This window comes from Limanda limanda, chromosome 11 (assembly GCF_963576545.1).
Source record: "Limanda limanda chromosome 11, fLimLim1.1, whole genome shotgun sequence".
Classification (NCBI taxonomy): Eukaryota; Metazoa; Chordata; class Actinopteri; order Pleuronectiformes; family Pleuronectidae; genus Limanda; species Limanda limanda.
In genome coordinates, this window is record NC_083646.1 from 27,261,628 (window position 1) to 27,287,572 (window position 25,945).

The 25,945-nt window shown below is 41.6% G+C and overlaps 1 protein-coding gene across 3 annotated transcripts in view; it reads left to right on the forward strand.

Annotated features, from left to right (window-relative positions):
- The first annotated feature begins 5,441 nt into the window (after positions 1-5,441).
- oxr1a (oxidation resistance 1a) overlaps positions 5,442-25,945 on the forward strand; it is a 71,079-nt gene continuing 50,575 nt past the window's right edge. For all 3 annotated transcript variants that reach the window (XM_061081044.1, XM_061081045.1, XM_061081046.1), the window contains exons 1-2: positions 5,442-5,718; positions 25,023-25,105. In XM_061081044.1, coding sequence (XP_060937027.1) covers positions 5,562-5,718; positions 25,023-25,105 — 240 coding nt within the window. In that variant the 5' untranslated portion in view covers positions 5,442-5,561. The remainder of the gene's footprint in view (positions 5,719-25,022; positions 25,106-25,945) is intronic.

Sequence of the window (25,945 nt, forward strand, 5' to 3'; positions counted from 1 at the left end):
GTCCATTTGCTTCTAATATCCTCCCATAGCACATTGCTGTATGTGGTGGCAGTTTGATTCTGGTGCCTGTTGAGGCGAAGAGGGAGGCTCATGTGGAGCCATCTTTGTGCTTTGTGTTGTAGCTGAGTGATTCATGAGAGGCTTTTTAGAGTAATGATGAAATATATGACTCTGTCTGAGTTTAGAAGCAAGCAATTAACTCCTTCCAACGAGTTCAGCGCAGATAATAAAGTGGACACCGACATAACAGGGCATTTGTTTTGTTTATTTGCCTGACAATTCTTAGTCCTGCAGCCGTGCTTTCTGTCTCCCTGTCAGGTTTATTGTGGGCTCAACCTTCAGCACAAGGCTGGGCTTTATTATTTTAATAAATTGCCCTGTATGAAGCGAGCAGTGGAGCGTTTCTGATGCAAGTCCCTTCCTCTTCCCTTCCTCTTCCCTTCCTCCTTCACCCTCTCTTTCTCTTCCATTCGCCACTGTTGTGCTGTTCCTCCTGCTTGTCTTGTTTCTCTCTCTAACTCCAGCTGAAATTAACTGTCTCCTCATCATCAGGCACACTCTCCAGGCGTTAAAATGAAATGCATGCAAAAATAGAGAAGGGGGAAAAGATTGAAGGGGAAGAGCACTCGGCTCTGCAGACGGATGTGTTCTTCCTGCCAAGCCTGCTGCCATCAGTCGTCAGGGCCACCCAGTCTCTCGGGGCGGCCTCAGACAGTGCAGACACCCACAGAGGATAGATGACCGCGAGCGGGGGCAGTGGAAGTGGCGGTGAGAGATAGCCTGCTCTGACGCCACCGCTCATCGATCACCACTAGCCACCGTGCTGAACTGTCCTGAGAGAGAAGGCCAGGCAATAACAGCAGGTTGAAGAGTTGCAGCAGCAGGTCAGCGTCAGACTCGATGGCTCAACAACACCTCACCTCCTCATTTCCACTCTTTTGGAGGCACCCGGCTGGATTTTGTTTTTGTTTTAGTTTTTTCTACTCTGACATCATGTATTTACATAACACATTCATAGCAACAAAAGATCCAGTTTTTTGGATGATATTTTGGGCTCTGTGTTAAAGTGAGGAACGACTACTGGCCAGGATTTCCTGAATACGTTAAAGGGAAAAACATAAATACAGAAAAGAGCACAATTGACTGTGACAGGCGGATAATCTTCTAAAATTAGGACACTGTCTCTTATGATGTTATTTTTTTTTTTTGCTTAGGTTCAGTTTTTTCTCATGGCGGGATACCATTGTGCCTGATGTTTCAGCAGTGTTGCGAATAGTTATTTTTATAAAATAAATGCTGGTTCCAGCCATAAGCCTTTACCCCTTGACCCCTTATAACAGGCGTGTAGCAAAAGAAGCACCTCTTGGGAAAAGGATGTGAGGTTGCCGCGGAAACGACTGGTAACCTTATTCCCTCTGGTGTTCCACAGGTCAGGACCCATTGGTGTTCTGCATGTCACAAAGATGTTCAGGTGTGAGCCTGAAGGTTGCCCTTGGACCTTGACCAACACAAATGTCAGCACAAGGTTAAAGTTACATCTTGCATCCAGTGCTTTCAACTAAATCTAGTGGCCTTCATCAGTTGATGAAGCTGCTCAAAATCCCAGTCATGTGTCCAGGATGCCCAACCTCTCACCCAATGTCAGCTGTGATTGGCTGCAGCTCCCTGTGCAACGCTCAAAGGATAAGCAGTATAGATAATGAATGGATTGATGGATGGATGGCTGACTGAATTTAATTTGTGTTTAATTTCCTAAGCTAGCTCTTTCCCCTCGGTTCTATTCTTTATGCTCCGCTACACCGGTCGCCTCCTGACTTTAGCTCTGAACTTACATCTTACTCCTCTAGTGACAGAGCATGAGCATATTTACCAAAACTCTCCCTATAACAAGTAATTTGCTTAAGCTCCAAGCCTGCAAGTTACTCTCTCTGTTCTAAGATGATGTTATTCCTCTCTGTTAGTAAGCTCAGTGATGGACCAGAGACTCATCACAGATTAGAATATCAATGATGACATCACAAATTGGATAATGACTCATGGGCAGCTCCATAAATGTTGCTGTTGTAATTTCACGGCAGCCCACATAAGCTGCAAGGAAGGCAATGCTGAAGGCTCAGACATGAACAATGTGCATGTGAAGTAAAGAAAAGAAAAAAAAAGATAAACATGGTCTGAGTGACAGCTCTCAGACTTATGTAACCACAGCGGTGAGCAATTATACAACCCTGTTCCTCCAGATGATCTGGTGATTCAACTTGAAATCGTGACTGTCTTGACAGGCAACACACAACAGGAAAATTCACGTTGCCATCTTGTGAATATTTGGGACCGCTGCCGGTTCTTCTTTTGTAGAGCTTACAGCTCCTGAGAGCTGAAGCTGCACTTTCCCAATGTAAAAGCTTAGAAAGGGTGAGTTATTCTGACATGGGCTGTGCAACACCTTGATTGCCGACATTGTCTGGATGCCTCTGCATGATTCCTTCAGCAGCTAACTGTCCTCATTGGTCGTTACGCCTTGTTTACACCTCTCATACCGGCTGCAAGATAATAGAGTGTAACGCTTGTGAAACACAAGACAGTATGTGCTGTACTTTCTGTGTGTACACAGCGGCTCCAGAGGTGCACCGTGATGCCACGTGAGAACGGGTTCTGAGAAAGCTATCTCTTTTGGCTCACATACCTGAGTGACCCCCAACCCCCCATCACCACACACTGAAAAGCTTGTTTGTGTTCGCCAGCAGGTGCATTTGTGTCACATGAATGATTTCTCCGCTGCATTTATGTCACTGATTTCCACAGCAAAAGGGACATTTCTGGGAGAAAGGAGCAGATTGTGAGTGTGTGAATATGTGTGTACTTGTGTACATACTGACACAGCCCATCGTGCACACACAAATGCACACACATGGTGGCGTTCACACCAGCGTACTGCTTCAGCTCTGCTTATGTAACCCGGCTTGTGAAGTCCATCTGTTGGTTGACAGTAGAAAAGCTGCAGCTCCCTGCCGGCCTCCATGTTTGTGGCTCTGCAATGAAAGCGATTTCTCCCCCACCTCAGGATTAGGCTGTAGCCTACCTGGCTCTCAATGGTTGAACTGTTGAGATTAGCACTCACTTCCCAGTGCCCCTCTCCTAGATGATGACAAAGCCTCACACACAAGACCCTCTGAGGGCTTCTGCTGGCAGCTGCTTACACCAGGAGGGTTTTATCCAAGACATTTTAAGGCATTAAACAGAACGATTCCCCAACTTGTGCTGAGCTGGTCTCGTTAGCAAATCAAAAAGAGAAGTGGAGTTAGGACTTAAATATAGATACTGTAACCACACACACTCAAATGAAGACCACATTGACCTTTTGCAAAAAATAAGAAATAAACATTACATCATAATGGATGTCAGTTAACTAATTGTATTTAGCCTATTTAATTACCTAAAGTACAGAAACAGACAATACATCAAACATGCTTGCTTAAAGAGAACAAAGTAACTTTCCGTGCTATGAGGCAGAGGGAATTCTTTCATTCCCTGTCTTTGGTCACACTAAAGTTTAATGAGAGAGTGGAGGAGTTCTCAGAGAGAAAAAGGACTTTAAAACTACATTTAGCGTTATTGTTTAGTCTGCCTACTGCTGAGTGTATCTTTAAATCTATGAGGCTGACATGCAGCAGGAACCTGTTCGGCTCCCTCCGAGGATGTTATGGATGATTTGATGACTGCTCTGGGCAGCTGGTACAGCAACACAGTATATCACGCAGCCACAAGGCTCTTCGGGCAGGCGCTGCCCCAGTCTCAAGAACATCTAGATATACACGGTCTGAGAGCCAAGTGAACCAGCAGGACCCTGTGCAAGGTCACAGATGAACAAATAAAATCCCTGTGGGAGTTGTTGAAGGAAAAGTTTGATATGGCAGTTATAGAATCAATCACCTTTATTTTACATATTATCGGAACATTGGTGCATTCAATTTTTAAATCGGGTTACATACAGCAGGTCATGTGCACATTTTTTACTTTGTTTTACAAATCTCCATCTGAGCTGAACCACTCTTAATTATTAATAAATAATTATAATTAAAGTAATTTCTCAAGAATTTATATCCCAAAATTTGTACAGCTATTCATACAGGAGTATTTAATTTTTTCTGTTTAATATCAAATTTAACTCGATACTTTCAGGGGCCAAAATCGAAGTGGACTTTTAGGCGATGACTTCATGAGCTATTTCTTGATTCCTGTTGAGGAAAGCAAAAGATTAGTAGGATGAGCTATGCCTGATTTATACAAATGTAATAAATATGCCTTTTTAAGAATTGTTTATGTTGTCTTGGATTTAATTGTTGTAATATCTATATTTTTAGAATGTCTGCTGGGACCCTAAATGCTGTCTATACTCACTGAGGGACACTGGACCATGCAATTCCCTGTGTAACCAGCAGATAGAGCACATTCAGTATTGAAGGTGGCCTGATGCAGCCTCAGATCATACTGGTTCATTGGACTCAATTACACAAGCTGGTTCATCCTCGGCCCACCTACCACACAGACCAGATACTGCTCCTGTCCAAATTCAGCTTACCAAAAACATCTTTCATCTTTACCATTACGGATGTGAATGAGTGAACCTCCATTCCGACCACTTCTATAATTCACCTGAAACATTACAGGATTTATTTTCACTCCTGACTCCATTCTCACTACATCACTGGCCCTGGAATGAATAATGCATAATTGTCTTAACAGTTCATTGCTCACCTGAGTCTGCAGCCCAATTACTACACCTTGTTCTGGTCTGTGGGTTTTGCACTGTTCCACAGTCATTTTGCGCCCCGCAAAAGCCATCTCCTTAGATTCCTCCCTGGATAACAGCAGCTTATATGTCACAGGTCTGAGAGTTCTGGCTGTGCCCCCTCGAGTCACATACGGGCGCAGAAGTGTGATTTGGCACCGAATGTGAAAGTCTCAATTTATTAGAATGTTATTATGGTGGGAGTCAGATGGATGTCTTTCTCCTGAGTGCCATAAAGCCCCACCCTTGATAGCTCTGAAATATCCTCTGGAAAGTGGTGGAGGATCACCTGGGTCACATTTTTATGCATACATTTATTCGTTTATAAGTGAAAATGTTACATATATGTACGTTCTGGATCATTACTTTTATTAATTTCCTCCCATCAGTTCGAATCTGCAGCTGTCTTTAATTCAAATGGAATTTGGTTGGCCTAAGAACTTAGCTTTTAAAAGAGAATGCAGACACTCTGTAAACTGACACACACACAGACATATATATATATTTGTCAGGACAGTGAATGTAAGTCATTAGGGCAGTCGTGTGTGCGTGCGTGCGTGCGCGCGCGCGCGTCACAGCTCGACTCCACTAGGGGCGAAAACAAAGTTTGCAGTTGTTGACGTAAATCAAATAGTTCCTGTTTCGGTATGTGCAGCGTGTTGGAGGATCCTTCCTCAGTGGGTGTGTGGGACACAACAGTGCGACATGTCTGCAGACTTCCTCAATCTTTGAGACAGTTGTAGTAGGAGTTAGTAGTAGTAGTTAACCCAGCATTATGGACTACTTATTCTCTATCACGGGCAGCGGAGCCAGAGTTGTCAGAGACGCGATCTCTCAGACACTGTGGCCCGGACCCGAGCAGGACACGGTCCACATCCAGCAGCACCATGTCGGGCCGGGACAGCACAATGTCTCCGTCCACTGCAAAGCAGGTAAAACTGTCTCCATTCCTCTGCGTCAGCTGATGGGTAGCGGACACCACGAGTCCACGAGCCGGGGAGAACAAACTTCCAATGCCATCTGTCCTACCGCGCCAAACCACCTTCAGAAACTGTTCAATTTAAAGTTAACTAGTGTCTTGTGTGCTTTTCTTACCTGTTAGATCAATGTTTCACAGTTAGAAACCAAGAAGGACTTTAACTCTTTATTTCGGCTCAGTTCTTATACCAATATAATGTAAACTCTAAACCTGAGTTCAGATTTAGTTGTTATTTCCGCAGTACCCTGTCACTGAAACACGCCACGTTAGATGCGTTTGTACCGAGTGACCTGAAAAGTTGAGTTTGATTCAGAGCCGTCACCATTTCCAACAAACACTCCTCATCTTTCATCTTGCATGTGACAGTGAAGCACTCGTCTGCTGTTGTCAACAAACTCTTATGGTAACAGGCTGTATGTCATGTGAAATAGCTGTAGGCTTCTGCAAGTAAATAACCGCAAAATCATGTCTAGTTAAAATGTTCACATGATAAATGTCACATTCTTGTTTCTTTACGTGTAAAGATGCTGAGTGAAGGTTGTGGCCATTGGCCAAGACAGCAAAACGTTTAACAAATCTGAGGAAGATCAGTGATGTGTTATACCTCCTCACTGTTTGCACAATGCATAAAGCATTATAGTGATATATATTCAATCATTGCTATATTGCAATTGATAAAAATGTATTGTGATAATGATTGATACATTGCCCAGCCCAAAAATAACAGACTAAAAGTATCTCCCTTACATATCCAAAGTTTTTGCCCATCATCAGACCCCTTTTTTCACCAGACTCAAATACATAACGCTAAAGTTAGTATTAATGTGTTGCATACATGCTCAGGCTGAACAGGGAAGGCTAGTTGCAATATGCAACACTAGTTGTTGCAGACATATTTCAGCAGACTTCCTGAACAGGACTGATTTCCTAGTTTTGAATCATATAAGTCTTCCTTAGTGGCTGCTCGCTGCCTGTCCAGTTTGTTTGGAGGACACAACTGCCTGGGACAAAAGAGGCATTTCAAATATTTCAGATCAGCAGGCAGTGCATGTTTGAAACCATCCAGCCAGTGAGTGAACAAGTATGTCCTCAAGGCTTTTCATCGGGAAGTATCACCATGTTAATGAAAATTGTTTTTTTTTTCTTCCTCATTCCGCTTTGCCTCTCACACATAATTTATTATGAGGCCCATCAGTGCCTTCTCTGACTTTGAATCAAATGCAGAGATATGTAGTGCTGTTGAAATGAAAAAGCAGAGACGGGATCTGAGCTCTCAGGCCACACCATCCACTGATACATGTCACACAGAGTGCTGTCTGTTGGTAGTTAGCATTAATTGGTTGTTCTGAAAACACGCTGAAAGTGTGAGGGTAAAGTCTTACCCCTGCTCTGGTTCAATGTACAGGGGGTTCACAGCTCATGCAGAGTCATCAGGCTCCAGAGCTCGTTGGTGTGCAGGTTAATTGTTCGATCTAATTAGGACAAAGATTAATCAGATTCATACTCGGCTGCTCTTGGAATGCCAGAAATGGCAGTGGGGTTCATTAGCAGTCCCTTCGCCTCTCTCTCCCAGCAGCAGCATAGTGGACAGCGGGGGCGGCATGTGTCTGCAGGCTACTGCCCCACTCAGGGGAAGAAGAATGAGACTAACTAGATGTGTAGGCAGGTAGTGGAAGAGGCAAGACGATGCTAGAGGTGAGGTGGTGAACAATGCATGGGTGGGTGGTGCTCTTTAGACACAGGGATGGCTGATACTGGGCCCGCTTGGCATGTACACCCTAACCCCTATGAGCAACCAACTTCTAAGGCGACCACCTGTGTCTGAATGGGACAGCCTGTTGCGAAGTCATATTAGCTGGGACAGAAGCATCTCTGTGGCCAGTATTTCTAAGTAAAAGTCTGGATATCATTAGAAATGTTTTCAACATAGAAAATCAAAGAGGCCTTTCATATGTGGCAGACAGAATTGTCTTTAATCTGAGGCAGGGATTAAAATCTCCATCTGCATATGACCAACACTTCTCACATGATGGAAGGTCCACATTTAGGTCATGTGATGAAGCCTGACTCCACTCCATCCACTGAACCATGACTGTGAACTGTGAAATGTTGTTAACTAGAAAAGATCATCTGCCTTTTTGATTTCACAGTGCGACGATCCTTAGCTTCTGTCCATTCACTGGGAATGTGTGTCCAAGTCGAGTTCATAAGGGTGGTCAGTGTAACAGAGAGGTTGTTGTTGTTGTTGTTGTTGTTCTGTAAGGACTGGTACACATTTAAGAAAATATATAAGAGGAGACATGCAATTTAGCTTCCACATGCATGATGATGAAATGTGCAGAATTGTTTTGTGATGGCTGTTTCCCTTCTGCTCGGTCTTTGCCCTTGTTCCCATCACATAATTTTAGATATTGGTTTATCTGTCAGGCACGGCACTGACTGAGATGAATAGCAATGCAAACACTGACTGCAAACTCCTGCAGTATAGGCATAATAATAGAGAGTTAATGCCAGTGATAAGAGACACAGTACCTGGTCTTAATGTATCTACAGTAAACACAGAAATGTCACACAAGAAGAGGATCCTGTCCCAGTTGTAATCGGCAGCATGTGACTCTGCTTTCATAGAGTCCATAAAATAACTCTGGTTTAACAGGCAAAATCGTGGTTATTCTTGTAATGTACTTTCTTTCTTCCGATTTGATTATTAAAGTATGTGAAGAAACTAGAAGCATTACATCCTGACTGATGGTTGTTCTGTTGTCACACGAGATAGGCCAATGGATTTTTAGCTTTATATCTGAAATCTTTGCAAATGCTATGCATAACACACGTTTTCCATTCTGCTCTGGATTCTAAAGCTGAGTTAATACAATTCTCTGAAGTTTTACAATGTATTTATGAAATGGTTGATGGGGGAGAACTTGCTGGCAAATGAGGAAGGGCAAGTGTGTTACTGGTGTAACACCAACTATTTTCTGAAAGAGTGCAGTTTGATATCAATCTGTCCTTAAATCTCTTATCTAGATTGAATTAAAAATATGCACAGTTCGCACAGCTCTGTGCAGCTTCTAAGGATGGAGCAATATATTACATTTGTAGATTTGCAGATGCTCTCAGACACTGATTTCCATTTTTCTTTGAATTGTGAATTCTAAATGATAGTGTATCAGTGGTTGCATGGTTTGTATGGTTTATAGCCAAATCAGCCAAAAAGGTGATTATTATATCAATTAATAGAGTTAAAAAAAGGTAAATTCCAGGTAAAAGTGTGAAAGTATAAGGGAAAACATATGGCATGAGAAAAAATAGATTTTAGATGTCATATAATGTTAATTCTAACGGTGGATGAATAAATATAAAAACAATTTCTTCACATATGTAAAACCACAACCAATTGTGCCCAAATAATCTTCTATTAATAACCATTGAATCACCAGGGTACGATGCAAGAGCAGCTTTGTCCTCCTGACATTGAACTCTCAGGTTCTTTCTGTCCCCAGGGTCCTCAATTATTTGTCACCATCCCCATTGCCCCAAAGGCTGACACTGACTCTGCTGCAATTATCAGCATGATTCAGACGTTGCAGTCTCCTGGTGCTCACTGTAATAGGTGATTTTAATCACCTTAATTTCCAGGAAGTCCTTGAGCAGCTTGTATGAGCAAGCCACTCGTCCTGCATGCCATTAGGACGATCTGTTATGGATCCGCCAAGGGACCGTAAGTGGCGGGAGTCCCAGTGGGATCACTGGACCACGGCGCTGAGCACCTGCTTGGCTCAAACAGAGTGTTCAGGGTCTGAACTCATGACTGCTCCCTGACTTTTCAAGGATGTTCTGTCCACATGAACTGTGTTTCAGTCAGCAACAGAATCAATTACTTTACCGAAACCATGTCTTTCTTCAAGGACCTTGTCAACAACATAGTAGCAGGGTGTCCCTATAACAGGTTCCTGCTAGGAAAACAAGAAAGGAGGTCCGTTTAGAGGTGAAATCAAACCTAGATAAAAACACACACTCAGGGGCTCAGCTCAGTAGCAATAATTGAATGTCTGAATGATGATAGAGAAGAGCTGAGTGGGACTGATGACTTGTTAAACAACACAGGGGAAAACCCAAAATGTTTTAAATAAAAAACGAAACCGTGTTATACTGTACCTCCTGCTGACGAGGTCTGAGATATTTCCACAGTAGATGTTTGAAAGAGGCCAGATGATGAGCACAAATGCTGAGCACAGTTGACGTTTATGGGAAGGTAATTAAGATCATAGCATCTTCATCACTCCAGCTGAAAAGAAAACCCGGCCTCGGGAAACATCCTTCTCCTATTCCCAAAGACTCTGCATCTTTAGTGGTGATTTCTTCCTCATTTGAAAAGATCAGACAGTTTAAACCACTGTGTGGATGTGACGTCAGCTATAATTTTCTAAAGGGATGCTTTAAGCTTTGAGTTAAGGTTTACTGCTTCCCTTTCACAGTTCTTCTTCTTGATGAGAGACAAAGCAAGCCAACGTTCATTCACTGACTCGGGGGCCGGGTGATTTCTCATGCCGAAATGTAACAGATAATCGAATCTAGCTACGCAATTTCAAAGATCTCAACCTTGTATTTGTCATTACTACCAATGATCACGGTTTACAAAAGATTGTACCGCTAGAGTGAGTAACTCAAAAGACTGCCTGTCCAAGAAATAGCCAATTCTGATGAGTCATGCTTATCTTTTGGTGTGTTTTGGTGTGACTCCACAAATATGACAGTAACAGTTATTTAACATTAGGAGCTTGGTTAAAAATGTGTGTTTGTTTGTAGTGCTGTTGATCATATGAGTATTCAAATATATTGAGTACAACACAATACAATTTAAAATGTAAAAGAGGCATTGCAACATCTTCACTCTTTAACTGAACTGAAAATGTCAATATTTTAAGTAGTGTTTGAAGAAGCCCTAAATACATTGGAAAATGATGTCATAATGTATAGATTTAACTGACCAGTGTTGAAGACCGTGTTTCCTGTTTCCATGGCCTTTTCTTCTATCAGAAAATAACATTAGTAGCTCACAGTTTTTATCGGTCTCTTCCCCTTTTCCTCTTACTTCTTCTTTTGGTTGCTCCCATTAGGGTCCGCTAGGTTACTGGATGTTGCATTTAGGTGGTATTACCATCAGGCTACTAGGGCGTCCCACTACAACTTGAAATAAACAAATTTAAAAGGCAAACTTTTCAAAACAGTCCCCAGGAAATATATACCTGATACACGCATTTGGACGCAGCTTTGACGACACATTGGTCTGTGCGAGGCTGCAGATTAGAACATGTGTAGGAATAATATGCTGCCTTTGTCAGTCTTGCAAAACTCACAATTCTAACATCTACGACATTAATCCGTTTGTAACAGGAAAAAAATAAGTAGCCCAAAATTTCGTTCTGGGGAGTTCGAAGGGTGACAGAGGAGAAAAATGAGGTCAATGTTTGACAAAGGTTTGTTTGTTTTGAACTGGGTTTTAAAATGTGTTGCTCAGCTTCTTCTTTGAGTCATGCTCTATATGAGAAAGGGCAACTATGAGGACAATTTCACATTTTTGAGGCGTTATTCTTCTTGACCTCCTTTAATGAGGGGCTTGCTTTGTTGAACAGGATTAACATTTGGCTTTTCTGAGCAAGGGAGGAAGACAATTCATCAAGTTCTCCAATCTCATCCTCCATGTGTGACTGTTAGTCATGCAGATGGATACGCTGTCATCACTTTTTCCTCTTGATCTCAGCAGACCTGTCTGGCTTGATGGAAATTAAGGTGATTCAGCCTCTGCTCCTGTTTTTCCATTACAGACTGTGGGCAGACAGGAGCTGCACTTGTAGAGGATTTTATATTGCCCATGTTACAGATCGCCTTTTTTAAATCCAGTAAAGGTAAACTATTTTCAAATCTTTTACATATGTAAAAGTAGCAATACTGTGTTTTATACTGTGTTTGCAGTTTACAATTAACAGTACTGCATTCAAATTTAACCTCTTGTCTCTTTGTTACCTCCACCAAGGAGTTTATTTTTTGTTTGTTTGTATGTTTCTAGTGAAGATTATGCAAAAACTACTGCATCAAAACTTTGAATAATGCAGTATGGGTCAGGGGAAACCCATTCAAGTTTGGTGCAAATCAAACTTGAATGATACACCAGATCAGGGGTTGGAACAACAATTTTAGTTTCTGTAACATTGCGTTTTTTGACATTATTGTACATTTTTCAGTAATAATACATGTGCCATGATCAAAAAAAAGTCTGACATATTTAGGGGATTTATATTTATGTATTTATCTGATATTAAAATCTAGGGAATATGAAGTGCGTTCACAAGGGGACTGTTGGGCCCTGGTGGATATATGTACCCTAATGAGTGCCATTCTAGTTAATAGATTATATAAGATACAGCCCAAAGTAATAGTTTATCACTGATATCATGTTTATATGCTAAATACGAGGCAACATCCCACTGCTAAAGTTAGCTAAGTACAAACAGCTAGCCTACCTCTGTCACAAAGAAATTCTCCCTAGCATCACCAGGAACACTATCTAGCATATTACATCTCAGAAATACTGTTATATCTGCTGTGTTTTATTTTAAGTTAGCTTATATAATCTGATACAAGAGACGTTTCACTCTAGTGGTGACTAATGTGAGTAAACATATACATTTAATAGTATATAATTAACTTGAATGAGTATGTTGACTGATTTGAATGCATACTGTGTACACCCTGTACCTGGGTTTGGCCTGTACCACACTAAAGCCTGTTCTAATCGGCTCCCTGAACAGGACCCTTTGCTTTTGGCTCAATAAGAAGATCTGATAATGCAGAGTTTGTGTTTCTCATAGCTGAGCTCATCACTTCTCCTGCTATTGATTGGAGCTGTAACCTGAGAGGGTAGTGTTGCTGCCGAGATGCAGTGTGCCAGGGCTCCAAAAGGTGACGTAAACCAATAAAGATGCTCTATCGTACCATAAAGGTACATAACTTATGACTAAAGGTGTGCTTATGCAAACCTTCTCCCATTTTCTACCATCTCCTCTCCAAGAAATCAGTTCAGTCTTCACAGAGACCAAAGGTTATTTAATTAATTCTAGGTTATTACGTTATAATAATGAATGGACAATGGTCATTAATGCCCCACTGCAGACCATCACACATGAGTTGAGTCACAGCGTTGCATTACTGTCATGGTAAGGATGAATCACAGAGTTGTGATTGAAGCTACAGCAAGCATACATTATGTGTGTCAACGCTATTGATCCAGCCAGTGCAGAGTTAGACTTCTGCTATACCATTCATCATCCCCCGTTTTACCCCACTACAACAAACACTTACACACCTGCACAAACAAACACACACACATACACACATACTCCCTCCCTCTCCCAACTGTGACTTTGAAAGAAATATTGCTCAAAGTGCAATAACCCTAACGCCAGAGGTCTGATCACAGTGTGATCAGTGAGCCCTGGAGTCTGAACACATGTGACAGTAGAAGGGAGGAGGACGGGAGGTCTGGGGCTCAGGCAGGACCTCCTGTTTCCAGCTGCCTGAACTGTGGATCAGATATTTCCCTGCGTGTTACTGAGATGCAGGATGTTTCATCACAGCGTGGCCAGTGTCTACGTGTAGATCTAGAATTGTGCCAGGCTGCAACCAACGGTTGTCAAAATACATTAACCTGAACTAACTTGGAAATATACAAGATAGTGATAGGTCTCAAGTGAAATATTTTTATACTGTCGCTAGTATGACCACTGAGTTTGTCTATTGATAAAATAACAAATCTAAACTGATACCTTGTTTTTTGCCACACTGGAAGCATATCGGGCTGGCTATAACTGCTATGAATGAATTTAAATCTCTGACTTTTCCTCTGTGCCACCACTAGGTTGAGATTTTAAATTAATGCCTTTTTTACGATTGGAGGGATTGCCATGAAATTCAATACAGATCATCAGTTTACCCACAGGATGCATTAGTATGTCCTCACTTATCATCTAGTGCCACCATTAGCTCAAGCTAATAAGTCCACTGTGTAATGCAAACAGGTTTGTCACTTTTATTTTGATCAACAACTACCTTTTCTCTCTCTCTTCATCCGTATGAACCCAAAACCTTTCGGTGTGTTTAAAAGGTATAGTTTTTTTTTTTTTTTTTAAAGAATCCCCAACAGTTTTAAGCCTGAAACTGTAACAACTGAAACAAATTTCAGCTCTCAGACAGTCCTCGAACTTATCATCCATGACCTATGTTTTCATCAGGAAAAAAATACAAATCTTAGTGTAAAATTGTGATATTTCATCAAAATGACTTTACACTTCTTGTTTCATTTAAACATTCCAACAATAAACCATTTACACAATTCAGACTATTAACAATAATAGTTATAATAATAATAAATTACACTTCTCAGTGCAACTCAAAAGCTACCAAATCAGTGATAATCCGGCTGCAGCAAGGAACGATGCGAGAACGTTGGAGTATATTTCATCACATTATTGTGTTACAACAAAAATATGAAGATAAGTTGTATAAGAGCCATGCCACGTGGGCCTCTGCCTGGTGAAATGTGTTTGTAGTGTTGATGTACTGAGCAGTCTACAGATTGGATTTGAAAACATGGAAATAGTTGAAAGCGCCTATGGGAGCATAAATTGCCCTGAAGCTGCTTGGGGTTCAGAGGGTTAAATCTGCACCAAGTTTGTCACTATGGAAACAGTCATGTACACGCTGTCAGAATATTAATTGAATGAGTGTGTATTAACAATAACATCCCTCAGGACATATTGGAGTCCATCTTTTTAATGTGTCACACTGAGAAGATCTTAAGCCACTTTACCAGCTACACTACCGTAGGGAGATTAGCCGACATGGTGCGAGAGTTAATAAGAGGACAGGGCAGATCCAGAGCCTCCTGTTCTAGCACAGACATGCCCACATGCACACACAAATCTGCAGTTCAGCAAAGTTTCCCATAATGCAGAGTAGTGTATAGGCTGGTCCGTGGAGGCTGGCGGCTGGGGGCTCTGTAACATAGAGCTGAGTGGTACTGAGAGTGGTGGCAAAGGGCTGTTGCCTGTCACACTGTGTTCTCTGTGTTTAAGTTGACAGCTCTACTAGACCCATGTATGGTATATTCATTACGATGGAAAGACTGCAGCCTGTGCTAGCACTACAGTTGTGCTACACAGCAATAATGGCCTATTTCTTGATACAGTGCTGTTGGACTGCTTTGCCTTGTTTTACATTTTTGAGTGGTATTAACTAAGAAAGTTGACATTAGCTGATGTTGGTGTGATGCATTGCTTTTACCTTTCTGCAGCTTGAAATGTGAGACAAAATTAGAGGATCCATAAGTGTAATTACTTTCCTGCAGGTTTGGGGACTTCAAAAGGGACCTTTCAAACTTTGCCTTGTTTTCTGTATATATAATGTGACATTGTCAAATATCCCTATTAAACGTGGCCAAAGTTTCAAATAATAAGGTGAATGTATTTAAGAGTAGTCCTTTTGAGACAAACCTCAGCTGTCTGCTGTTCTGAACATAAAGCTTTACACACTGACTTCAGCTCATCACTTTATCCGCTCAGAACACAGCCCAAGTCAACACAGTCAGAGATGTATGTACAAGCTCTTTCAAAACGCATTATATTGGAGTAGTCTTTTTGGCAATTACTGTACTCAAGTATAATGGGTTATCCAATGTAGACTACGTCTATTGCTTTGTTTGTTGCTCCACAGCAGGGGTCACCTGCTGGCAGACTCGGGTCCAAATCCGGGCCGCGATCGGTTTCCATTTGGGCCACGAGTCTTCACTCAAAAGAAATAAATAAATACGTGGGGGCCTAGTTTGACACCTAAGAGACTTTAATCAAGCATCATGACGCCAGCCCATTGGAGCCGCCTGGGTCGTATGTGTTGCTATCATATACCTGTAGCATGGTTGCTAGGTAGAGAGAAGCACGCAGCCGGAGACACACGGATGAGGGCAAAATATGGCGTTATCAAAAGTTAGGAAAGTTGAGTCTTCCGAGGAGAGCGGACAGAAAAGTATGTGTGTCTGTTGTGGAGCTGTTGCGGTTGTCAAAAGCGGCAATTTAAAACACCATTATGAAACCAAACACACTTTGAAGTCCGATGTAAGGACGCGGAAAATAAATGAGCTCAGAGCCCAGTATGAGCGATGTACGCGGGTCCTCTCTCATTCCTTCTCCGCACACCAGCGGACATACGAGTGTTCGCTGAGAGTACAGTGGATTTTGGGACAACATAAAAAGCCCTTTATAGATGGGAGCATCGTTAAAGAGTGCATGAATGCCATGTCCGAAACACTTCTGGATGGAAAAGACACTCGTGAACTGGCAGAAACATTTTTATAAATCCCCCTTTCAGCCACAACATTCACAAGACGGGCAGAAATATTAGGAGAGGAGGGGAGGACATTTTAGGCATCAAAGCACGTACAACACACACCAGAGGGGAAGACATAGCTATAAAATAAATGTTAAAACAGAGAGGTATCAGTATGAAAGATGTTGTGTCCATCACCACCGATGGAGCTCCCTCCATTATGAGTTCCCTCCGGACCTCTCCTCATATCACTGCCTTATCCATCAGTCTGTTCTGTGCTCTACTCTTTCAGAAGAGTATGCAGAGGTTATGAATACTGTGATGAAACGTATCAACTTTCTCAGGGCATCTGCAACTGTATAAGACGGGTGGGGTCAGGTATTTATACCCAAATACAGATGGATCTGTAGAAGTTTCTCCATTTCCAATCAATTATCTTCTGATAGTTAGTTATTTTTAGTTACTAGTTACCTGATTTAGCAGTTGTGCTCAGAACGTCCATCCTAAGAGGAGGAATCAGTGCTCACAAGTGTTAACAGATGTTCATCCAATCAGGAGAAAGCAGGATATTAAGGAGGCCAGAGCTAATATTACCTGTTTAAGTCAGACTTAAATAGGGGGCTGAGTGCCAGGCAGTGTCTTTTTTTATACTATGAATCATGCAAAGCTGCTCTAGCAGAGTCCCAGAATAAAACATAGAGCTGGAAATGAGCATAATAGATTCACTATTCAACAGTATATAGAAAAAAACAGTCCTTTCCATAGTGAATATGATCTAGTCTGTTAAGACTGGTGCAGCTTGTGTCTGCACCTGTCTATTGCAGCTGCAATGATTCAGCAGTAAAATAAAAAAGCACGTTCTTTCTGATTCATATCACAGCATTAAACAAGGTGATCCATGCGCCTGTTGTGCTGTCATTAACAGTTCAACGTGGGTTGTGTCTGTGTCTCCGTCTGGAGCTTAACATGAAGTAACAGCTCAGTCTCTCAAATGCAACCACACTCAGTCTGTGACATCATCAGGACCGTCTCCTCAAGTTGGCCTCCCATCTCTCTATCACGTTTACTCTGTCCTTGTGTCACATGATTGCATGAGGAAATTTTACTTTTCTCGTGATACACATTCAAATAACTTATATTTTGCACATGTTAAAGGAGGTCATAAAACGTTCTGTTCCTCTTCGCTGCCATAAAACTGTCATGTCCTCCTCACGACTTGGTGTTAAGATAACGACACCAGCAGCTTAGGTTTAAAGCCAGAGTTTGTCACTGTGTGATATAGTCAGCACTTTTCACTCCTGTTTTGTTTGAGTAAGCATTTCACTGCATAGAGTCTCCTCTCACAGACTTTAATTCAAGTCGGTAACAGCTCTCTATCTATCGCTCTTAGCCCAGCACTGTGGTCTTGTCAGTGTTGACATATCAAGTTAAAAGCATTCTCAGTATTTATTTTCCATATTATATATAACTTTGCCCAGGTAAATCTGTATACAAGTGTAGCTGCATGATTTGAATCAATAAACAAATGAGCCAAGCAATCACCTGCTTTCGAAACCTATGTTCTGAACCTTACGCCTCCTTATCCAAGTGTTTGCTTATTGTGGCAACTGTTGGGTTTCTCTATAATTATAAGGTCTTAACTTCACAATGTAAAGTGCCTTGAGACAGTATTTGTTGCGATATGGTGTTATACAAAGTTGAATTGAATTGAATCCTAAATTGTATCCAACGGATGATATCGCCACAAGTGAGCTGCTATTGTCCCAACTTATTGCACACGACCCAGAAAATCAAATGGCAAAGCAATATTGTTTTGTGAAACAGGCCTATTATCTCTTTACCTGCCACTCATATTGGATTTCTGATATAATAAGCTAGCAAGCTTATTCTGTTTTGATAATGTGTCCTTGGGGTTTCTGTCACAAACTCAATCAATCAAATGTTATTTGTATAACCTATATTCACAAATCACAATATGTCTTAAACCCCCAACAAGAGTAAGGAAAAACTACCAAAAACACCCATTAACAGGAGGAAATAAATGTTAAACTGTGCCTGAGGGCTGCTGATGTCAACCAGTCCCATCAATGCCAACAGATGTTGAGCTTATTTAAAGCCCTTAATTGTTTTTATTATAACTGAGCAGCCTCATTATGGAAGAGGGAAGGTAAGTATGTAAAGCAAAGATGTAGTTTGGGTAGTACACAGTGGTATAAGTATGTGTAGAAAAAATAGGCCAACTAACATCTCATTTTGAAGTCTTTGTTTTTCTGGCCTTTAAAATGTTGCAGATTTTCCAGTGTCTTCTTACGTATTGCTTATTGTATCTGAACCACATTTAGAAAGTCAAACGGATTCAGTGTTTGTGAACATGAGATGGAGAGAGGCAGCCAGCTCACACATTAAAAAGTCCAAGTAGCATTAGGGCCGGCACTGTCTCCACAGTAGGTCTGTCTGCCTGTCTGCCACTGTGGTCCAGACTTCAAAATCGTAACAACTCTCTGATGGATTGCAATGAGATTTTCTTCTTTTCCACACCCAAGATCTTATTGACTTTGGTTATCCCCGGATTTTTTTTTGATTCAGCACCACCATCAGGTCAAATTTATTAGATACTTTGGTTTATGACACATACAAGTAAAACCACATGCCCAGCAGCCTCTATTGTGATGTGTTTAACACAAATTGACAAATGTTAGAATGTTAATGTGCTAAACTAAGATGGTGAACATTGCACCTGATAATTATCAACATGATGTATTCATGTTTAACTATAAGCTCAAAGTGATGTTGTGACAGCCTCAACTCTTACTTTGGTTATTTGATAGACCTGCACTGATAATTAAGAATGGAAACTGCGGATAAAAAACTGCTGGACAGGATTGTTTGTTTTTTAAACACCTGGGAAAATAAAAATTCTTCATCACATTGCTGCAACATATCCGAATCCAAGTGCCATGAAGCATGGGTTCATTGATTTGTAGTATTGCCTAAAATGGTCTGATACAGCATGTACACAGTAATCAATGGTATTGATTGATAACATTGATTGAATAATCAATATTTCAGCTAATTATTTGGCACTGAAAATCACAGGATGATGTCAATCTCATCGAAAATGAGCATAGATCATTCAGGTCAAACACTCAAACAAAAACCCCCTAAACACAACGGGTGGGGGCGTGTTGCAGGCTTGTTGCCTGATATTTCCCAGGTGTTTCAGTTATTGTCTCCATCCTCTGTGCATCACAAACTGCCAAGACACTGCCTCTGTCCTCCCTCCCTCACAAACAGAGTCTCCGGCTCTCGAGCTGGTCCTGCACAGCACCTGTTCAGTGTGGCTGCGGTGCAGAGCTGCTGCCTCCCCAACTGTTAAGGTTTTTTTCTAAAAATAACATCCGGGGAGGGCTGCATATAGCCTGTAGGCAGGGAAAACAAGGGAGCACAGGGAAATTGGCTGCTTGTGTATTCTATCAGACCAGGAGGGAATGTTAGCCAGACAGTTGTTAACTCTCCTATTTCCTGCCTGCCTCAGTTTTGTCACAGCTGTGTACAAAGCGAAGAAGGCCGTGAATCATACTCAACAGATTGCACTGGTACAGAACACAGCATGTTTTTTAAAGTCAGATACCATGTACAGCATTTGTATGTAGCTCTGGTCAAGGATTGAATTGTAAAATAAATAGAAGTTCATGTCAGCAAATATAAATGCAATATGTATGCGCTAGGGTCATATGGGCTGATATCATGCAAATAAAAAATCATTCAGGCTCTCGTGTTAACCTGGTGTATGGAATATTTGTCGGTCTAAATCTTGTAAAAAAAATTATTTTAGTAAAGAAAAAAGTGTCTCTTTAGGAGCTTCACTTTAAAAATGTGTCACTCAGTTAGGGGTTGATTACAGTGTCACAGACCCCCCCCCCCCCCCCCCCCCCCTCACAAAGCCACATTTAACCATAAACTCTCTTTAATTTGTGTGGTGACAGTAAAACAAAGATACCTGCTGTGCACCTCTCTGCAGCTTTGTGTATTCATGAGACACTGACATAGGCCCTGACGTGGATGCAGAGCATAGAACGCACTTCTGCCATTAAGTCGCTCATGTAGGCATGACTTCTTGTGACTGTTTACATCCAAGATCGGTGAGAGGCAGCCTTTGTTTTTCTGACACAAAGCAGCTCCTTTCAGCGTCTGAGCGAGTTGTACAGCTCCTTGTACAGTCGACCCAGTGTTATTTAGCCCATTAATGAGCCAAGTAAATGTTCTTTATGACAACAGTAAAATTGCTTACGCTATGGCAACTGTTGTTTTACTTGGTTGAACAACAAATTAGATAACTAGCGACCTAAGGTCACCTCTATTAGACATTTCTCCACTGGGCTGTTCAGCAGAGATAAGTGCATTGACTTTATCTAGATTTGCACTGGCCACAGGCCCATTTCCTCTGACCTATCCACTGCAGCCTCTGCACCAAGAGCTCAAGTCTGTCATGTTCAGTATTTTATATCATGCTGTCTCAATGTGTCATATCCAACTGCTGTGTTAGAAAAGCAAAGACTTTCCATCTGAACAGGAACTAATTTAATTTGACCGCAACTATATTTTCACCCAAAACTGAAAATCATAGGTCTAGAATATTACTGAAAGCAGATGGATGACATGAAACAAACAGCAAAGGCTGCGATTTGTAGACTTTTCCAGGTTTCCTGTGGAGTGGGATGAAACTGTAGCCTCCTTTTATTGAAGATGGCCCCAGTGCTGTGTTTCACTGTGTGTCTGCAATGTGAATAAAATACCCATTTTCTTGTGCCACCATCCATGGTGAGGTTTAATTTTAGACCAATCACTGGCTCACCATGTGCGAACACCCTTGCAGCTGCTAATGCATGTCTGTTATTCTCCCTCACTTTCTCTGTCTGTCTTTGTTTCTCGCTGCAACTCATTCTGTATTGTTTGGAAGTCTGAGGCACTTAAGCCTCATCTTGTGTTTACACTCGCTGTGCTCAGCTTGCCCCAGTTTATAACTGAGTGTGAGCATGTCAAGCAGCTTCAAAGCATAGACATACATGGCTCATCGTCTGTGCAGACCTGCAGCGCACAAAGTAGATTGGCACCTCTGCTGTTTGATTACCGACTCAGGTTACATGTTGTCTGCTGCTCTCGCATGACCTGAAGTCAAACACACACGGTGGATAATATTGAATAACAGGGAAGCATGGAATCCCACTGATAACGTGTTGCCTCTTAATACGAATTAAGACACAGTCATTCACAGTCAACAGCTCCAATTTGTATTCTTCCACTGAAAATAATAATCCTTCCTAAGTAATATTTTACACTCACAGTTTCTGCTCAGCACAATTCCTTAGCCAAGGTGTTATTGAATGAAGAACAAGTTCTCTGGAGATGACTGTTGCTTCATAGTTCAGACTCCCGCACCAATTGCAGGAAGTTGAGACAGCGTTAAACAACAGTAAAGGAAAAAGAAGTTAAAGCAGCTAGGAGTGCATGTGTATCCTCGCCTTTACCAATGTGATTTGATATCAATATGATGAGGACATTTATTTTGCAGGTAGTAATACCATATTGATATTACAGTGGCAACAAAATTAACAAAGTGAAATGTATAATTTACTGTTTTTCTATGCACTTTATTAATAAAGAGTTAGCAAATACAGTAGTGGAATTCTCAACATACTTCCATCAAACTCACGCCCATCTACAAACCAATCAATATATCAAAGTATAGCTAGGTGTAGGTGATGACCACAGGACTTACTACAATGTGAAACCACAACTAACCAGATAAAGTGTAATCATTGTTAAAGGACATTCTTTCAGCTTTCAAAATGACCTGATAGTCTGCAGTCATGTTAACAGCTTTGTGATGGTGTGCTGAGGTCAGGGCTGTATTGAGGCAAATGGGAATGTAGCCTGCCATTTACAGTCGCGATGCTAAACTGCTGATAGGTCGGTGTAATGTTATTATCAAAGTGGTGGATCCACCACTTTGATAATAACATTACACCGACCTACACTGCATGAAAAGAGTGACAGACTATCAGGCCATAGTTCCCATCCCTGGAGAATTGATTTTGACCGGAACTAACTCTGCACCTCTTGATTATTTTTGTATCGATTAATCTAACGATTATTTTTTTGATAATTCTAACAATTACTTTTTTGATTAATCTAGCGATTATTTGTAATTACTCGATTACTATAATCAGAATCAGAATTCAGAATCAGAATTCAGAATCAGAATTCAGAATCAGAATTCAGAATCAGAATCAGAATTCAGAATCAGAATTCAGAATCAGAATTCTTTTATTTGCCAGGTATGTTTGCAAATACAGGAAATTGCCTTGGTGTCATTGGTGCACTGTACATAAAACAACAATATAAAAAACAACAATATATAAGAAATAGAATAAAATAAAATATAATAAATATAATAAATTCATCAAAAATAAAATTAAAAACTTGTATCATTTATATTTATTTTTATAATCTTCTCTTAAATACAAACAAATCTGACAAAAACGAAGTATGCACTGCAGGGCATGTTTCCACAACAAAAAATAGCCCACTGCTTTTACTGTCCCATTTCTCTCCAAAATAAAATTACTGGAAGAGCTTGTTCCATTAAAGTAAAAGGTATATCTCAATCTACATAAAGCTGTCCAACAACAAAAAAGATGAAAACCAAAGTAAATTCAAGTAACTTTCTGGAGGAATATCAACACCATGTAAATTCAAGTTCAGCAGTCTATCAAAAAAATTGAAGTAGCCTAATAGTTGTATCACTGTCAACTAACACAGTAAGTATAATTCAATAGTATTTCAACAACAATTTTACAATACAACAATTGTAACAATACAATTTTCACATTGAGCTGAAGTGTACCCTAATAATAAAATAAATATTATTATCTTTACTACTGTAAAGACGGAAAAAAACTGTGCAGGTTAAAATAGAAACGCCGTCATTATCTAATATCTGGTCTGGGTCCATAGAGAGCGACTTCTGGATCCGGTCCTGACCACGGTCCGACTATTGGGAAACTATGCTAGATGATCTTGGGCGATTCTTTTTTTTCTCGCTTCAGTATGCTTGTCAGGTGAGTCAATGCCTTGACTGTGTGCAGCCATCTTCCTAACGACGTGTCAACACACTTTCTGCGAGTCGACGTATTTACATAATCGTAAGCATCGCCCCAGCCCTACTTTAAAACCATCAGTCACTTGAACAATCTGAGAAGGAAAAGAGAAGTCAGTCTTTGGTTTGACTACTCATAGCTTATGGACATATGCAACCTGTGATTGAGGTACACAGAAGCCATTTCTTTGTATTAAACAACGAAGAGCCCAAACATTTTATTAACATCACTGCAGTCTTTAAAACTGCGATCAAATCCTAATATGGTGAGCAAAATTAAGCACTATACCACAGTATCAGTAGCATTAGCATGTATTACCGAACCTTACTCTGCATTTCATAAATGTACCCCACAGTATCATCTCTACATATTGATATTTACACCTGACGCATCTCGGATTTCCTCCCTTTTTACCAAACACTCCCGCGTCCCAGAAATAGCAACACAGTTGTATGACCCATGTTTTGAGCTATCTGTTGTACCTGATGAGAAAGACAAAGATAAAGGGACTCGTTGGTCATGTGAAACACCTAAAGAAAGGGAGGCAACAGTGCTAACTGGGGTCAGTTCATGTCCAACATGAATCTTCCAACCAAATTCAAAACCATAACCTTCACCAATAAGATGCTTTATTGGCTCTCCACCTCCAATCAACAAAGGCTTCGTTATTTTTCATGCCCTTCATGCCTATGTTCCCTATTTTTATTCCGCCATCAAATACCCATGTCAGCCCTTTTTCTAGACCTTCTCCAGTCCCAGGAGTCTCCTATCCGTTTCTTTTATCTCCCATCCTACCCTATACTTGTCTTTCATATGCTCGCTTCTATATTGAAATCACCATGCCTTCATCACCATGCCTTCAACCATTCCCACAAGCTCCGATCTTCTCCCCGTGCCTTCCTCTTTTCTCCATCTCCTCTACCTCGTGTTCCTATCATTCTAAGACCTAAACTGTGGCCACTATTTATTCTCCCTCTTTTGCTTTAATTCCTGCAGTCATCAATCCTGCTTTTGTGCCTGCTCCTAAACCTTCCAGATAATTTCAGAAAGTAGAAAAACTGCTGTAAACCCTTAAAAGTATCTCAAAACAACTGGAGCTACTGCAATTACTGCAAGGTTACGCCCCCACTCTCGTCCTCAGCTGTCACTTCCCTGTGCAACATACCCTCATTACCCAACCAACACATAGCACTGAACCCTCCCTTTTCCTTCACCCCCCTCAGCTCAGCCCCCACTTTCCCTCCTCTCGCATCTCCAGCTTTAGCACACCCTGCTTTCCCACCGAATCCATCTTCCTCTTCTCCTCTTGTGCTTGCATCCAGAGCAGCGGTGCCCTGATGGAGGTCAGCCTTGTTTCTGTCTGCCATGAGATGCGACAGGGGGAGGAGGGCAAGGTGAAGCGCTTTCAGTGGCTGTCATTGAGCTGTACAGTGGGCTAGGAGGAAGACAGGAGAGAACGAGTGAGCGAGGGGAGGACAGTGTGATAGAGAGAGAGCGAGAGCAAGCGAGTAGATGCAGAGCGAGAAGGAGAGAAAAAGAGAGAGAGAGTGAGAGAGAGCAAGTGGTCCAGCGCTCACAGCTCACATTGCTGGCTGGCTGGCTCGCTCACTGTTGACGAATGAGCTGTCTACCCACGGGGCTGGGAAACGGCAGCTTGTGACAAGCTGGGGAGAGGGGAACATGAATGTAATGCGTACCTTGCCTCGCTTGCTTACAGATACCGGCCAGAAGAAGACCCCAGAGAAGAAGGATGGGAGGCGCATGTCGTTCCAGAGACCCAAAGGGACCATTGAATATTCTGTGAGTAACAATCAAGCAACTATGCTGTTTCTGTGATAATGTTGTTCCATGTTTTTGATGCTCTTCTGCTCTGCCGCTGCTGCTTCTGTGTTTTGTCTGTGTGCGTCTGCTGGAGCTTTCTGTAGCTCTGACCTGCTCCAGTAATATTCTAGCTGTAGCAGTTGTGTTTGTGTGTTGTGAAGGCACTGTGTCTGACGATGCTTGGTAGCTCATTAGTGAGGGGGGGAGCATGTAACAAGTGTAGCTCATTCTCAACTGTTTACATTAAGATGTGTGTTTACGTGTGTGCATACACTGATGTGCAGTGGAGCTCGGAAAGCTTATGGAAACAATGCATCCTCTGCTAAAGATTCCCCTGTGCAGAGGCTTAACACTCAGCTCCATTTTGCATTTTGATATATAGAAAGGAGGCATGAATGGTAGTGACTCCGTACCTTTCCTCCAGCTGGACGCGGAGGGGACAGACGGGCAGGAGCGCTGGCAGGACATGTATTTGTTTTTCCACTCGTTCTACGTGCCATGCATCGAAGAGCATTCCTCCACAGAGCTCGCTGTGTTGCGAATGACCTTCCAACTGCGTTGTCATTTCTACTGATTTAGCTGTTGTTTAGGAGAAGGAAAGGGAGGTTGTGCGAGAGGGAGAGAGCAAAGGAGAGGGCTCTGGTTCCCTGGTGTGAACTGAAAATGGAGCCTGTCTCTGCTTTGCCTGGATGTGTTCTTCAAATGACCCTCAAATCCAGCTGCAATCAGACTGCCTTGCCTTTCCTTGCCTCTCTCTCTCTCTCTCTCTCTCTCTCTCTCTCTCTCTCTCTCTCTCTCTCTCTCTCTCTCTCCCTCTCC